The sequence below is a fragment of the Agelaius tricolor genome, unplaced genomic scaffold (assembly GCF_023055355.1).
Source record: "Agelaius tricolor isolate 1412-34295 unplaced genomic scaffold, bAgeTri1.0.p SCAF_6, whole genome shotgun sequence".
NCBI lineage: Eukaryota > Metazoa > Chordata > Aves > Passeriformes > Icteridae > Agelaius > Agelaius tricolor.
Window position 1 is genome coordinate 41,070,106 of NW_027269266.1, and position 16,745 is coordinate 41,086,850.

The 16,745-nt window shown below is 39.4% G+C and overlaps 1 protein-coding gene across 4 annotated transcripts in view; it reads right to left on the minus strand.

The window, feature by feature from the left end:
• Positions 1–898: 898 nt before the first annotated feature.
• CAPN7 (calpain 7) overlaps positions 899–16,745 on the minus strand; it is a 32,244-nt gene continuing 16,397 nt past the window's right edge. For 3 of the 4 annotated variants that reach the window (XM_071429491.1, XM_071429492.1, XM_071429493.1), the window contains 10 exons: positions 15,837–15,957; positions 15,433–15,577; positions 13,823–13,922; positions 12,030–12,165; positions 11,491–11,566; positions 9,121–9,266; positions 8,329–8,391; positions 5,865–5,995; positions 4,598–4,690; positions 899–4,517 (listed from right to left, as the gene is read on the minus strand). In XM_071429491.1, the coding sequence (XP_071285592.1) occupies positions 4,373–4,517; positions 4,598–4,690; positions 5,865–5,995; positions 8,329–8,391; positions 9,121–9,266; positions 11,491–11,566; positions 12,030–12,165; positions 13,823–13,922; positions 15,433–15,577; positions 15,837–15,957 (1,156 nt within the window). In that variant the 3' untranslated portion in view covers positions 899–4,372. The remainder of the gene's footprint in view (positions 4,518–4,597; positions 4,691–5,864; positions 5,996–8,328; positions 8,392–9,120; positions 9,267–11,490; positions 11,567–12,029; positions 12,166–13,822; positions 13,923–15,432; positions 15,578–15,836; positions 15,958–16,745) is intronic. The other variant, XM_071429494.1, reaches the window with a different exon arrangement.

The following is a 16,745-nucleotide window of genomic DNA, read 5'->3' on the forward strand; positions in this document are numbered from 1 at the left end:
TCTGAACTGTGCCACAAGACCAGGGCTTCAGTCAGGCTCTCCAAAACCTCCTTAGTGTGCAGGAGGAGGGAGGTATTCTGTTACATAAGACCTCTGTACTTAATGCATGCTGTAAAGCCATGCAGCATTGGAGGCAAAGAATCTGTTTTCATAGAAAAATAGATTCATCACATTATAGCTGTTAAGCTGTAACCTTGTTAGACATTTATATGTTTACATCTTCTGAAGACCTTAAGGCTGAAATCTTTCACTGCCAGCAATTCCAAGCACAAAAAATGCTTAGGAAAGAAGTCTGTGCTTCCAGCTTCTGATGTGATCATTACTTAGGAAAAAGCTGGGATAGGCAGTATTAAATATGAAAAGCAGTACAGGAGTTGCCACATTGTATTAAGTGTTTTTACTTAAACTGTCATAGCTGAGCTGTTGTCTGTGCTGCATTCAGTTGGTAAACTAGCAGAGGTCGTTGTGGTTGAATCTCACTTCTGCAGACCTCCCAGTCAACAGCTGTTACAGGTTCCTGGGTTCTCTGAATGGTTGTTTTGGTGGTGATTTTTTTTTCCTTTTATTTTTTTAACCTCTCTTGTTATCAAATTTCTTCTCATCTCGCCAGTTGGGACTGGAAACCCAAACTTCCCGCACTTGGGCACAATTAATTAATTTTGTGTGTGTGCTGCCTTGCCTATGTCCTGATTGGGTTCAGCTCCCAGCTGGGTAAAACCATTGATCTGGAAGTTTGAAAGGGTGTGGAATCCACTCTGCCCTTCCTTTTCTATCACCCTGCTGCAAGAGTTGGTGAAAGATCATGGTGGAGCCTTCCTCCTTCGGTGAGCCCCAGACCTGGCAGGTAAATCACCCTTCAAACGTGCAAGCAAACAGGCACAACTGTGTGTCTAATAAATTAATGGAAAACTCATTTTATTTTAAACTTCATAAAAGCCATAATTATAAATATGACAGACTTAAATGAACATACATTGCTATGGAGTACAAGCAAATGAACAAGCTTTCTCCAGTTACTTTTTACTTAAGCTCTTCATGGATTCTGAAGGGTAACATGATGGTAGCTGCCTTCATGGGTATAAAAATAAGCCTCTGGTGTATCAAAGTATACATGATTGCTTCATCTGCCCTGATGTGAGAATGTATAAAGCAAATGTTAACCTAGGAGTTCTACTTCTCTTTGGTATTATCAAACAATTTCAGTGTCCTTTTAGATGAAGCAATGGAAACCCCTACTGTATGTACACAAACTTAGTTCTAAATAGGTGGCTGTTCAAAGGCTGCAGAGATTGTGTGGTTAAATGCATGATTACTGTACAAAATAGTTACATGAAGCTTGCAGCAGGAGACTAGGACTGAGCTCAGACTCACTGTCTGGGGCAGTTGGGATGGAAGCTGTTGATACCATTCATCCATGGTACTGTGTCTCACTGAATCTTTGGGAACTGAGGGATTGGATCAACCAAGGGCTAACCTGTGTCTTCCTAACAAAACAAACAGAACAAACTATGTTCTCTGTCATATGGCTCAAAAAATGCTACAGTACAGGGGAAAGAAAAGCTTAACTTAGTGGCCTGAGGTCATGTTAAAATCTAAGGATCAGTTCACTTTGCAATAATTTTTTCAGACTTACTTGTGGAAAATATATGAAAGTATATATTTGACAGAAAATACTAAAGCAAATCCTAAATGCTTACATCAATGGTTTTTCTGAAGAAAAAAGGGCAAGAAAATTTTATTGTAAAATTACTTTACCATAACCAGAATCCCTAGGCTGCAATTTATATGGGTATTTTGTAGTACCTCTTAAATACTTCACCTGAGTGTTCTGTCCTTTATCTGAAGGGAAATGCACAGTGATGGCATTCTAGTATGCAGTGCAGGTGCAATATTTGAATACACTTTGCTTTATATATATAAGACTGATACTAAACTTAAGTCCTGTGCATTAATGGGGATGAGCCCAATCTACTGACTGTTCCAAATGTGTAAGAAATATTGACATATCCTGGTGGAGACAGGTTCCTTTGGCTTTAATGTCTTTGTCTGGCATTAGGAAAGTGAGTACATTTCTTACTTTTCAGTTCAGTTTAAGTTCTGCACAGTATGGAAGCTGAGCCTTATGCTCTCATTTCATGCAGCATAAGCTTTGGCACTAACTGGTGCTCAGGGGGAAAGGGAAAGAAAAACTCCTTCCTGCCGGATAGGAACCAACTACTGAAGAACAACAACAGATTTTCCTCTAGGCAAGTCTACCAGCTTGATCTCAAACAGCAGAGAACTTGGTGCTGAAAGCTGGCACTTCTGGCATCTGCCTTTTGTACTGCCAAAAAGATACTCAGCTGAGACTTCCTCACTACCTCCAACTCTGGAGGTGATAAGATACATGGAGGACTCCACTGCTACTCAGCTAAAAACTTAACAGAAACGTGTAGGGAAAATGGGAGTTGAATGAAATTTTCATATTCTAGGGGTGGGGCAGTCCTTGGCACATACTCCGAAAGCCAAGCATAACCACAAAGAACTTAATCTGCTTTATTCTCAGCTTGCACCCATGCTGCTCCTTCTGTTGATTTATTGCAATAACCATCAGAAACTTCCCTGCAAAAGAAGGTAAGTCACTCTGTGACAAACTTGTCACAAATTCCCTAGCCCAGATGGTCTCTGTGAGAACTGCAGTCAGCAAGGCATGTGTTCTCCAAGGCAGGAGCTATCCCTGCCCTTTCAGTGCCAGACACTTGTTAAGCAGCTGTCTGATAAAGGAAATGAACCAAAAGGTTCTTCTACTTTTTGGAGAGGACTAATAGCAGATTTCTGTGGGAATAATTTTAGCCCACAGCTATTTCTGGTGCTACTGTAGAATATATGTTCAGTTTCCCAATGGCCAAGTGACACCTGTAACCTAAAGCAAGATTTAAATGCTACCTTTTTGCCTGGAAAACTGCCAAACCAGTATGAATAGCAGCAAAATTCCCATGGCTGTTTTAAAAATACCCTCTCTCCCCTTGTGAAATACTGTGAATTTTGTAAAAATGACAAAATTTAATCCATTTCAGAATCTGTGAGGCAGTTGGTATTAAAAAAAAAAAACCAACAACTCATCTTGAATCCTCTTCAGATACAATGTATACAGATGTAGAGGAAGAACACATGGTAGGGGGGTCCACTAAAAAAATAACTTGTTCTGCATTAATCCCACCTCCACTATTTTCTTAAGAACTCTGACCCTGCTTCTATTGATGTCACTGACCTTGTGCTCAATTCCTTCACTGGTTTCAACTTAAAAGGAAAAAGTATCTTTTCAAAGATGTTTTGCATAATGGAATCAGCAAGTGCATTCCCTGCAGCTGTGGTGTATTGGGAGAAAGGTTTAAATGATCCTTCCCTACATGATGCATACTTAGAAAAGTGATGAAAATAAAATATTTCTTTGCAGAGTTGCTGATGGTGGGCAGTTCTGCATCTCCCTGCACCAGCAACTGAGACTACCCTCAGCAGATACAGTGAATGTTACAGGGAGGGGATCTTCAGATGAAAACCTTTCACAGCTGCTCAGGGAAGGCTGTGCTGCACTGCCTGGTCACCTCTGCTGGATAACCTCCTGTCCTTCCTGCTCATCAGGATCAGCCTAGCTCTGGCAGATGGCAGGAAGAAAGCCAAAGAACCTCCTCCTGTATTAGGTACTAAAGTCATACAGAGATGAAGTTACAGCTCTCAAGGTACACATAACATGAGCAAAGCAATTGCTTTGCTTTTAGAATTAGCTAAAGCTGGAAGCTTCCTTTTCCTATACTCTTAGATACATATTCCAGAGAAGATGACACATGGAATACTACTGGCTCGGCAGTAGTACATTTACATTTAGATGGGAGAACCAGTTCAGTGCTGAAAACATAGACAGCAGCACAAATATGTAATAAAAGCTATTTGGTCCTGAGACTGAATAAGCAGAATACACAAGAATATTTTTTTCTTATATGTTTACTTTTAAGAATAGAATCTTTAGCCCATATACCCTGTATGTGGGGAGGAGGGAATTTCAATGTTAGTTTTTCTTGTAACCCACTAGACTTTGATTCAAAGTGTGGAACAACTGCAATAAATTGAATTCTTCTTCTGCTGGTTCATTTGAATATGTGCATTTTAGCCTATTCCCAAGCCTGTTGAACAGTGCTCACTCCTGGACCATAGCAGCAAACTCACAGCTAACTGCCTGCCACAATTACCTGGCAATCTGTCATTCCATGCTTTTGGTATTAACTCGGGATGTAATTCTCTTTTGTGCAGGTGTAATAAGGGTTCTTCACCTGTTCTCAGGCTGTAGGACAGATCAAAACCATCTCCTTAAACAGCACTGCACAGTTCTGTCTCCTCACTGCAGCTGTGACACCTTAAGAGGAGTAGTACTGTTAAAATCTAAGAAAAAAGGCCCCTCTTGTTGAGGCAGGAATGTGGTGGGGATAATGTTGTAAACTCCAGCAAATGTGTTCTCCACCTCCAAGTAGCAAAATCCACACCTATGATAAAGAAAACTACCTGTTAGAAATGGGATCTACAGTATGTTTCAAACCTCTGTACAGACTTCATTAAGTGTTACCTGTAGTCACCACTGCTTTTTTTCTGAAAGCCATAGGAACCAGGATCTCCCACTGTTGAGACGGTGACAAGTTCAAAACCAACACTGTATTGCCTGCAAGTGACATGACAGACTTCCTTTAGATACTTGGTTCATCAGGATTATCATGAAGAGGACTAGTTATTAAAAACTATACAGTATAACTGAAAGACATCTAGAAGTTTTGCCACATTTGTGACAAAAATGAAAAGTCAAATTTACCATGACATGAATGTGGTATTTGGAGGAAGACAGAACTCAGTTCAGGTTTAGAACTAGACTGTAGGGAAAATGCCTGCTAGAAGCCTGCCTGTGCACTCAAGCAGAATTCAAGTAGTTAAGCTTGTGACACACTCCTGTGCCACATGGCAGAGATCCTGGCCTCTGATCAGATTGCTATTGGAAGACTTAGTGTCAGTGATCTCAGCAGAATTTCTCATGTTGCAATACAACTTGGGACACTTTGTCTGCTCCTGCTAATGCATGTGACAGGCACCATTGCCTCTGTCCTTCAAACTACCCAAATGATGTACAAGTGCAGGAAAAAATGCAAACAAAGAACTGCTCAATTCATGGAACCCTGCAGCCGCACCTCTGCCTTCATCTTCATTTCATGATAGAAGGAGTTTCCTCAAAGAGGGGAAGAGAGATAGAAAAGTTCTGCCATTTTGTAGGGCCCACTGTGCAGCTTTGCAAAGGATAAACAGTTGACTCCAGGTCAGGAGATGGTGCTATTCAGAAGTACTGAATACTGGTATTTTGAGGTAATCATTAATTGTGCCAAAGGAATTTGGCATGCCTAAGTCTACTTTATGGGACATTGACATCCAGCACTTCTCCTGGCCTGCTAGTTGCAGAGTAAATGCACTTTCAGAGGTGTTTGAGAGCTGTAAGGGTTTAGTATCTTGCATATTAGCTCTACTACGAAATAAAAGGAATTATGATCATAATTAGTTTTAAGAAGAAATCCTTTATACCTTCTTCCCTAGCTCTGCTCAGACCCCAAAACTTAAAGGAAGGCTGCTGCTTTCCTTATAGGTCAAGGATTTCCCTCAGTAGTTAATTGTAGATTTAAAACACTATTGATGGTAAAGATAGAAACAAATAGTACTAAACCTGAGTCAACTCCCACACCTTGTTTTCTGGAGTTTCCATGAGCTTGCCACCCTCCCCAAGGGGATACTGACAAAGCTTTATCTTTGGCATGCAATGCTTTCACTGTATTGATGCACAATTATTTTCTACAAACCTCGGTCCCCGTAGTTCAATTAGCAATGGCCCATTCTTGTCTAGCTGGAATTGATAAATGGGGTTATTTTTGTAGGTGTCTCTGAAGTTTCCACATCCTCCAGCACTGTGACCTTTCCACTGTCCATTAACCTGAAAGAAGTCAAAATACAGAAAACAGTTCCTGAGGAGTTTTATTGCTTATATATACACACAGACAAGACAAGAGGGTCCTCTCACTTTAATAGTTACTGACTTTAGTGACCTCTCCTAATTTTTAAAGTGAAGTGCAAGATGGTGTTAAGCATTCATGAAGTCTCGTGCAGTTCCCCCTCCCCCTCGATCAAAACTTACATCCCATCCCTGTACTGTATTTTTCCAGCTTACATTACACAAGCACTGAGTGACTGTTTCTGCCTGTGACAAACTGCAGCTAACAGAAGACTCACATTCCCATCTATTCCATGCCTACTAGACTACAGAGGTTTTTTTTTTTTTGTCCTCAGACACTCCCCTGTCGGATTAAATGAGAAACAGCAGTGATACAGGCACTACAACACCAATAGTGTTGTAACCTTTGCTTTTAAAGATCTCTGCCTTCAGCCTGTCCATCACCTCTGTGTGCTCTGAGAACCAGCACTGCAATGACAAGATAACCACAAGGACAGATTCTGCAAGGATAAAGACACTCAAGGGGAAAAATGCTGCTCAGACTTTGAGAAGCAGCCCATCTGTTTCCAAGTTCCTCTTGCTAGTCATTAAACTGAAAGGTTAGACTCATAAGGCATGCCAGGCATTCCCACAGATTTATAGCTGAGATCCATGTCTCCTGCCTTTGTCAAAGCACCAAGGGACAGCGTTTTCCCTTTTGATTTAATTTCTCCACTCAGTGCCCAAACCCCTCAAACCTGGTAAGTACAGAAGCAAGGGCAATTTTGCCCCCGTACCAAGCTACTACCCAGGAACCTAAAACTGCTGTGTGCTGTGGAGCTTTCTAGCCCTTTCCCACTTCTGCTGCACTTAATTCCCGGCATCACATCAGGGCTTGGTGAGCTCCAGAGGTGACCACTTGACTCCAGTATCGGACATCTAACAGAATTTGTTTTTACTGCTAAACTGTCATTTAGTTCTCTGCTTGTTTTTGAGTGTGATGACTGCTAAGCCATCAGCAAAGGGGCATTAAATACAGGTAACTAACTTTTTGTGTTCAATCCTAAAGACAGAACTGGCATTGGATAGATAGAACATACTTTTTTTTTTTTGAATACTAGAGAGACATGTTCAAATAATCAACAGGAGTTTTCTACATACTTAATTCTCTTTTCAAACGTATTACAACATAAAATGCATGTCCCTCCTCAAACAGGCTTTTCACCTGGAATATGTTTTTAAACCTCTTAAAACACTTCCTCAAAGTAAGCCCAGTTTTTAACAGCTATATAGGACAATGGTTTCTGGAAGAACCAAACAAACCATCTTGCTGTTCCCAGGAATCTCTCTATCCACTCACTGTTCTCTAGAACAGGTTTCAAGGGACTGTTCCAGAAATACCAGCTGGTATGGAACATTGTCTGAGCCTGAGAGCCAAGCTGCAAGCCAGCATGTCCCCCTGAGCACACAAAGTAATGCAGCCCTGGGCTTCAGGCATGAGTGTCCAAGCAAATGGACTGTTCCAAACTCCCTTGCTTCTCTCTTCCTGAACAAGTTGCTGTTTGGACACAAGACTTCTGTCTACAAGACTTCTGTCTACAGTAGGATTCCCCAGGGTATGCATGGTAGGTACAGAGGTAAAGCTGCTGGTTTATTCTTTCCTGAGGATAAAACTGCTAAAACGTGAAAATACATGCAAGTTCCTTTATCCTGTGAGCTCTTGGCTATATTTATACTTCAGCTGAAGGTGTAACTGCAGCTCATGTTGACAGCTGAAATATGAAGAGCAGCTGGCCCCAAAACTGCCTGAGCTTCTGACCTAGTTTCAGTCAAGTTTTTCACTCTCCTCCTGTTCCTATACTCTCAGGGAGTGTACAATGGATATACTTCCTTGATCATGTCTGGCAACAGGAGCGCTTATTCCGATTGTTACAGACCCTTGAGGTATCTTGTGATATTGCCATCCTAGGTTTGTTTCTTATGGTCTTGCTACTGGTGCCTTTTGTTTGGCATTGCTGATTTTGTCCCATCATGCCAAGAGTTTTTCCAAGAAAATCATGCAATTCTCCCAAGGGGAAATGAGCAACACTTCTGGGGAGTTTTCATTCTGCACCAACCTGATTTCTGCAGAGTGATGACTTATTAGGTTATGGGTTGTTGTTCCAAAGGCCAGTCTGTTCTAAAAAGGCTTTGCAGCATGTCTGCAATGGCACAGCTGCAACAACACACTCTGTGCTGGAGGTGGGGCAGTAGTATCAAAATATATTTTAAAACCTTGTACATCTCAAATATGGAAAAGCCAAACCAGTGATGCATAAAATAAAATGTTTCTTTACCCGTTTGGAAATGGTGTAAGGTGTAGGGATCTTGGAAAAGGTGAACTTGCACAAGGAATACACCTGTGTTGTAAAAAGAAGCAGCAGGTCACACATTTCATCTTGCACTTTTCAAATGAAATCACGACAAATTAAAGAAAGCAGAATTGCCCACACAACATTTTTAGATACTTGTTCACTTCATGCCTGTATTACCAACCAGATGACCATGTGTCAAACTCAAAATTCAGAATAGTGCTGGGATTAAGACTTAGTTCTATTTAATTTTCTTAACAATCCTGCTCCCCACCCCCCAAAAAAAACTCCAACCAACCAACCAAAACCCAACCAAAAAAACCAACCAACAAAAAAAGCAAGATGGAAACAATCTGCATTTTACTCTTTTTTCAGTGAAAAAAAAATCTAGCATTGATCATAATGAGATTCAGCAGTTAAGAGAAAAACCCAAATCCTAAGTCAAGACCTAGAGAAGTCAAAAACCTTTAAATCTTAACCAGGATCTAAAATAGGTTTATTTTGGATACATAGAGAGCCAATGATCTGCCTGTACATAGATACTTTTTTATTCTAGAAACTAGGAGTATTTTTCAGCTGATTTTTGTTACTAAAATTTTGTTACTACAAATGGAAAACATTATCAAACACATCATCCAGTGGTTCTGCTCCATCACTCACAGCTTCCCTCCCCAAGATAGCAATATTAATTCAGAAATACCCTTTTTATAAAATTTAAAAGCAAAGGACACTTTACAGTTTAATTGCTTACATTCATTATGGAACAACAGCACATACCCTGATGGTGTAGTGGATGGTGTTTTGTTTCTCATACTGGGACACCACTAAGGTGAATGTATGGGAACCTGGAGAGGTCAGCTTTATCTTGGTCAGATAATGAGGACTGTTGATCCGAATACCATCAATATAAGGAGGAGGATCAGCTGAAAAAGAAAAGGATGAACATTTTTTTCCTGACCAAAAACCCCTCAGCTTGGCAAACTTCTAAGATTAGAACGAACAGACCTGAGTGCTCTGAACAGATGAGAGCCTCAAGATTTACATAAAGAAAGGACAGTCTTAACAACAACTACTGTTTTCAGGAGGGGTACATCACACATGACAGGACACAAATTCCATGCTTGAAAGTACAGCTTAAATCCCAAGACGTGCAAGGACTGCTTATCCATCTCCCACCAATCCCACTACTCAAAGAAGACTGCTGTAATTATGTTGAAATTTCAAGAGGAAGATAATGAATGTTTAAGCACTCTTTGAAAATCTGTGAAGTGTCTGCTCTTTCTCCATTGGCTGGACAGTTCCAGAATGCCAGCTGCCAGAACTTTGGCCACCTTGTAAACAATACTCCAAAACATGTTAATTCCTGTAACTAAATCACACACACTTTCTGTCCCTCTCTCTTCAAATCCCTGTGATCATTACACAGATGTAGCTGCATCCCAATACCAATGCACATGTGGTACTCAGAAAGATCCCAAATGTTTGCTTTTATAATTAGACAGTGTAATTTGTTATTTGGCCTCTAATTGGTTCTTTCCAGACTTCTTTTAATTTCAGTGAAGCAGGACCAAGTCTAGCCAATTACTTCAATAGGTCCAGGATCAGGTCCTTTTATTTTCTTCCACAAAGCAACATGGGAGAGGGGAAAGGATTAATATAAAACAATAAGAAGCTTAGGAATGGGAAACCTCGGCCTTGCTGCCAAAGGATTAAGCTTTTTTGTTCTCATCTCGTTTTAACAGATGGTTAAAGATAATAGTGCAGCTTGACCAATCTATTTCCATGGAAAAAGGTTTTAAACAAGTTTGAGCTCATGAGATGAGAAGTTTTTAAGAGTTTGTGTAGCAAGACAAAACATACAAATTGTTCAGTTTTTGGTGCTGGTCTTGCTAGGCTGTCTCTTTCAAGCACAATTTAACAATTCCTTCTACTATGCAATTGTGTTTGGGTTTGCTCACTTAAGAACATTTTCAGTGAGAGACACGTGTAAAATAAGCACTGCTCCAACCACCAGGAACACCAGAAGCAACTTGGGAGTTTACTTCTCCTCACAGAGGAGCTCTTGCAAAACCAGATGATGTCAGGTGTCAAGAGATCTTTCCACAGAAAGACTTGGGTTCTCAGGGAAGCTTGGATTCTGGGGGAACTGGTTAGCAGAGTTCACTGAACAAGATCAGATGCAAACAATGCAATGCTCATTAGCCATTCCAATAGAAAAAGTCCCACAAATTCCACTCTTGGATGAAAAAGGCTTTAAAATCTACTGAGGGGGCTGTTGCACGAGCAGCTACCTGAATGCAAACCTGATTCTAAAGAGGTTCCTATCTGTAAAAGCAACCAGTCAAATTCCACTTGTTTTAGGATGCACCTCCACTGAATAATTCCAAGGAATATTTCTAGCAATCTCTAACTTAAAAGAAAGAATAAATAAAAATATTATCTTACTAGCTCCACCTTAAAGTTTCAGTCCATTCAACCTGGGCATTACCTTTACAGCCTGTGTCTCAGATCTGCTATTTCTCTTGAAATAAAGCATACTTTGTTATGTCACAGCTACAGCAAACCACTTCTCCTCAAGGTGAAAAGAATCTGACATAATGACCAAGAGTGACATTTTGATAAAATTTGAACATTTTTAATATTCCGTACCTGATACTTGGAAATATGATGAAGTGTTTACCTGTATTTCATAAGCTTGCTTAGGTATTTTACTAAGCCAAGTTCATGGGACAATTAACCCTGATTATTTTCATTTTGTGGAAGCTGTAGACCTTTAAAAATTTCACAAATGTAGGAAATAATTATGCTATCAGAGAAACTAACACACAAAATCTGCTCCCTCTAAGCATTAACTACTGGCACTGAAAAATAATCAGAAAAAATAAAGAAAATGTTGCATCAAAGTAAGTGTCAGCAGGACCTCTTAAGAGTAGACCTCTTAAGAGTGCTTACAGCATGTTTAGAATAGCCTATTCCTTCAGTGTAGACTTTAAGTAGGATCAAACAGAGCAAAACAATGATTTCAGAAGACTGACTTCTTAATGAGGCATCTAGTTTTAAAGAAAAAAGGGCCTTTCCTCTCCACAAAATTCTGTGTCCTTCATTTTATTTATAACATCAGCTTCTTGACAATTAAGGCACACTAACCTGGATAGTAAACTTTTTTGCCATCAGTCTTGTATACAACCATTGTAATGAATTCCCGATTGTGTGCAAAGTCATCCTATTAAAAAAAAAACAAACACAAAAAGCCACAAATCAGAATTGTGATATTCTGTGAAACATCATGAAAGCTTAATCAGAGTCAAGAACACCTTCTACCATCCCATTTGATCAGCACACAATATGATGTGATATTTGTATTTATTGGGATACCCAACAGAATCCTTTTTCAAATGCCTGAAGTAAACAAACATCCACTAATTGAACTTATTCAGGCCTTAGGATTCAAAGTTACTTCACAGAATCTTTACAGTGGAATAGAATTGCTTAGCTCAAATTTTACTCTGTTTCAATTGGAGGTTACACGTACCTGCTGAATTAAAAATTTCAAATGTACACAAGCATACACACCTGAACACGGGCAGTAATATACTGCCTATGAAATAATAAGAGAAATAATAAGAGAAAGCCATACAGAAAGATTTATAGAAGCTGTGGCAGAGCTTGCAGTGCAGAACCAGCACCTTGTCAGTGATGTGCCTGCTGAGCAGGACCCAGACAGCAGCACCACCCTGTGGACACTGCACCTCCAGCTTGTACTGAGGGTTGTTGGCCAGGCTGTAGGCATCCTTCACCGGGCCCTGCTTTGCATCCCACGTGCTGAAAGTGATACAGACACGTTATTAGACCAGTAAGAAATTAATTTGTGCTCTGAAACGAACTCCAAATCCTACACATATGCAGAGTGTGTTATTATCAGTAACAAGTTACCAAAGCCTAGTTTTCTACTGGAATCTATGGCAGTGGTTACATAACACAGTCACATCAGAAGCATTATCTTAGAACCTTGTTTTATAAATGAGTTCATCACAATACATGTATGATAATAAAAAATGTTAAATACAAACAGCCTGGCTGGTGACTGCAATCACACAAAGCACAGAAAAAGCTGAGCCATTTAAGCAGCCTGGGCTACACAACCATAGCCATGATTGCACCCACCAATATTAAATGAAAAAACACCTACACTTTTGTAATTGTAGAAAACTATCTATCCATCTATCCATTTGCTATGGTTGGTTTCAAAAGCTTGCCAAATATTTTTCCTCATTTTTATTTTTTTCCTGGTGTAATTTTATTTTAAAATGTGCCCTGTTTCATGCTTGGAAGGGTGCCCTGCAGATCTTTGAGGTGCCCTACTGCAGAATCTCCCTGCTGCCTTGTGAAGTGTCTAGACAAGAAAAATACAGTGAGAAAAAACAAAAAGTGCTGATGACTGAACACAAAGTGTGGCACACTGGAAGCAGAAATGCACACAGAGATTCATAAGTCTCCTTGTCCCTCTCACACTTGTAAAACTGAACAGCATGTGTGGAAGGCCACATTAAAAAAGTTTCAAATTACCACCGTTGTTACTTCACATTTTATGGCAACCGCCACTGTGCTAAGGCTTTTCCCTACACAGAGAGAAGACAATCACTGATAATGTAAGGACAGACAGACCAGTAGGTGAGCTCTGACATTAGCAGACACATTATCTCATCTTGCTGCATCACCACAGTGTACTTTAGAAATAATTGGAGTGCAAAGATGGAAGGAGCCTTTACAGATAAGCTCAGCAGTCACACTGTGGATGGAGGAGCTTGTGCAGAGCTAACACAGGCAGGGACAGTGTGGAAGCAGTGGTGAAATGCAGTCTAGTGGAGTGGGAAAGAATAGAAAGCATTGTCTTCCAAAACTGAGACACAGATACACACACTTATCCCCAAACTGGGAGACAAACCCCCTGAGTGTAATGGATATTCAGTAAGAGACACTCAGACTCAGAAAACAAATCAGCAAGCAAGGAAGATTATTTATGATAACTACAACTGCTAAAACCCAGAACTGGTTAAACTACCCTGATGTCAGTGAACACACCCTGTAAAGACAACACACGCCACAGAGCTCACTTGCAACTGGCCAAAAAATTAATTTCAAATAATAACTAGGTCACTTAAGCACTGTCTGGGCACTGCTTAGAGATGGACTGCACAAAAAACTGATTTTTATTCTGATAGGGAGATGTGGGACTGAGGTCAGGATCTGGTTATACAGCTGTAGTTCCACAGAAACATCACAAGGGTCACTGAGCTCCACTGATGTTACAGAATTAGTCAAAAACAAAGCCTGGGCTGAGAAACTGTAAAGTCAGGCTCAACAGAACAGGGTTGGAATTCAAGCCCCTAGCTATAACCTGGAAGAATTGAAGGAAGGAAACATCACAACAGAACACTTACTGAGATTTTGAAACAAAAATTTTATCTTTTGGACCAACCTGTGAATACATGTAGATTCTTTAAAAAGACTTGGGTTCCAACTCAAATAAATAACATCATAGTACTGGCACAGGTCCTCCCAGGAAATCCAGAAAATGCCTGAAAAGGAAATGCTGTTACTATGTTCTTACCAGATACCTTTATTTTACTTGTTTCTCAAAAGTCTCTTTCTGCAAATGATACAGCTTATATAAGGACACATTTCTGCAAAATGTAGTAGTAATGTCTGCACTGCCTAAATTGCTAAATTTAAACTTGCCCCTCAAACCAAGTTAAAGCAAGGAAAAGCAAGTTAGTCTCTTATTATCAGAGCTTCACTTTCTGAAGCTGTCAGAATGCTTTTCCATTCTCAAGCACTCAGCAGAAGGTATAAGAAAATCTGCTATTTTGAAAGAGACATCATTAGGTGATTCTGACCTGATTTTCCCTTTCCTGGGTTTCTAAAGCAAAAAAAAATAAAATACACAGTCAAACAGGTTCCTGCAATTCAACAACCTACTTCAGCAGTCATCCAGCACAACCAAGTATTCAACCAACACGTGAGTATGTTCAAATGTATTTCTAAGGTACTTCATCCAACACCTATGTCACTGGTTTTTGCACCCTAAATTTGCTTTATCTTTGCAACATTCTCATGCATTTATTCTAGTTCTCCATAGCTCCCTTAATTGCAACTCCAGCCAACAACAGTCCCTTCAAGCCAACAAATTCCTAGTGGAGTGAACTTTTAAAATGGTAGCAGCCTTATAAATCATGTGTCTGACATAGGCAGTTGCAGATCTTGCAGCACTAAAAAGCAGTAATAATAACTACACAAAAACAAGAAGGCCAAAGTGTAAATCCAATTAGAAGAAATAATTCCATTAGAATTACTAAGGTAATTTCATATAAAATTTTAACAACCAGATGCTACAAATTACTTACTAAATGAATTGGGAACTAAGTAATAAGCTATTATAACTGTCACAAATCCAGGGCTGCTATTTTTATGTTTGAATCAAAAGTTTTCATCAGGCACTTGCACGAAGCTTATCAATAAATGCTATAATCTAATGGATTTGGAGGCATAGTGTTGTAAAAACAGTGGCACTGAACAAAGGGGCTCCCTCAGAGATTTGCAGCAACTAGGACACAGCAAAAAGCAGAAACATCTTTCTGAAAGTAAAATGCAGCTGATGCACCAGAAAGAATGATTTAAATACTGATTACAGTAAGCATGTTGATATATATTTGAAAACGTTGGAGAGGAAAAAACCCCACAGAAAGTCCATTCACGTATTAAAAAGCAGCATTACACAGCTTATTGTCAGAATGTTCTTTCTGCACTGAACTCCCACATACTGACACAGCACACTTTGACAAGGAGGTACTTTCTTGTCAATGAATTTGAGATATATATTTAACAGTCTAGATTACTTAAACCCCAGATGAACCTGAAATGATCTAAATGATCTAAATGCAAAAATACTTCCTAAACTTTTGGACTATTTAGTTTCTAGTATTTGTTTTACTCTCCTTGTGCTTAAGCATTCCTTTCCACCTTCCTGTAGGGATTCACCACAAAGATCTATACTATTTGAAAAGATAATGACTTTTAAAACCTTATTACCATTGTCTATTTTCTGAGCTGTTCTGGGATCAAAGTTCAAGTATTTTTGTAAGTCTGGGGTCCAGTTTCTTGTGTCATTTTCACTGTATCGTCCCTTCCAACGTAAGTGGCTCCAGGGATTTTTTAGCTGAAGAAATCGAAGTCCCTAATAAAATCACAAAGGAAAATTGTCAATTCAGCTTGTCACGGTAATATTTACATATTCAAAGTGCTTTCATATGGATCACAAAAACACAGAATCATTAAGTTTTCTGAAATTTCCCAGTGGAGCTCAATTCCAAGACAAAATAAAATAAATTAGCCATTAGAGCAAAAAAACCAGTAGCTACCCATCTAGGGTAAACCTAGAAACATAGGTAGGTTTCAAACAGGAGTTTATAAACACCTCCAGCTTCATTTGATACCTTATATTCTCTTATATCCAAGACTGCATATGCATGGGTTGGAACTAAACCCCACTTTTCTCCTTCCTCTTCAGACATCACCCCTGTTGCTGTTGTGATAAGGACATCTCCCTTGTGAAATCTGTTCAAAAAGAGGTGAAAAAATAGCTTAATTAACTCCCACAAGTTGCAATCTAACATTTGCCAGACACTGCAATAGCATGTTTGTACACTGCCCATTAGCATGACCCTGCTTTATAAAAACTGGGATATAGGGGTTTTTGTGAACAGAAATCACTCCTGAAAAAAAATTGAGAAAGTGGAACTATTTTTCTTCCACAATTAAGTATACAGTTTAAACTAAAAATTATTCTTTTAAATATAATTTCATATTTTCATAAACAAAATTCAGCATTTATCAACCTGAAGCTCAGCCTGGGTCACTTTAAAGATACTCTTCACAGATCCACAGCTGAGCACAAATGTGGTTTCATCACCACTCAGTCAATGACTGCATATAGCAAATTATTAAGTCTGTCACACCCCCAAGATTTTGAAGAAGGAGAAGTTCATGCTTCTGTACTTTTGCAAGTGTTTATACTCAAGTTTAGTGTTCTGAATAGCAATTGCTAATTTTGGAACAATTACTGTTGTGAAAACACACTAACCTGTTTCTATCCTACACTAAAAATCCAAGTACATACTCAGTGTCCCTAGGCAGATTACAGGATCACTGGACTGCATGGATCAACACATTTCCAGGTGGACAATAGCAATATTCCAATGGCTAGATCCCATCCTAACTTTAGTCATACCTTCAAATTACAACACCAGAACATCTGAAAAATTGCTGACAGCTCTGAGAGCTCCTAAGCAACTGAAAAAAATCTGTAGAAAGACTCTTTTTATTGTGGATGCAGATGTTTCAGT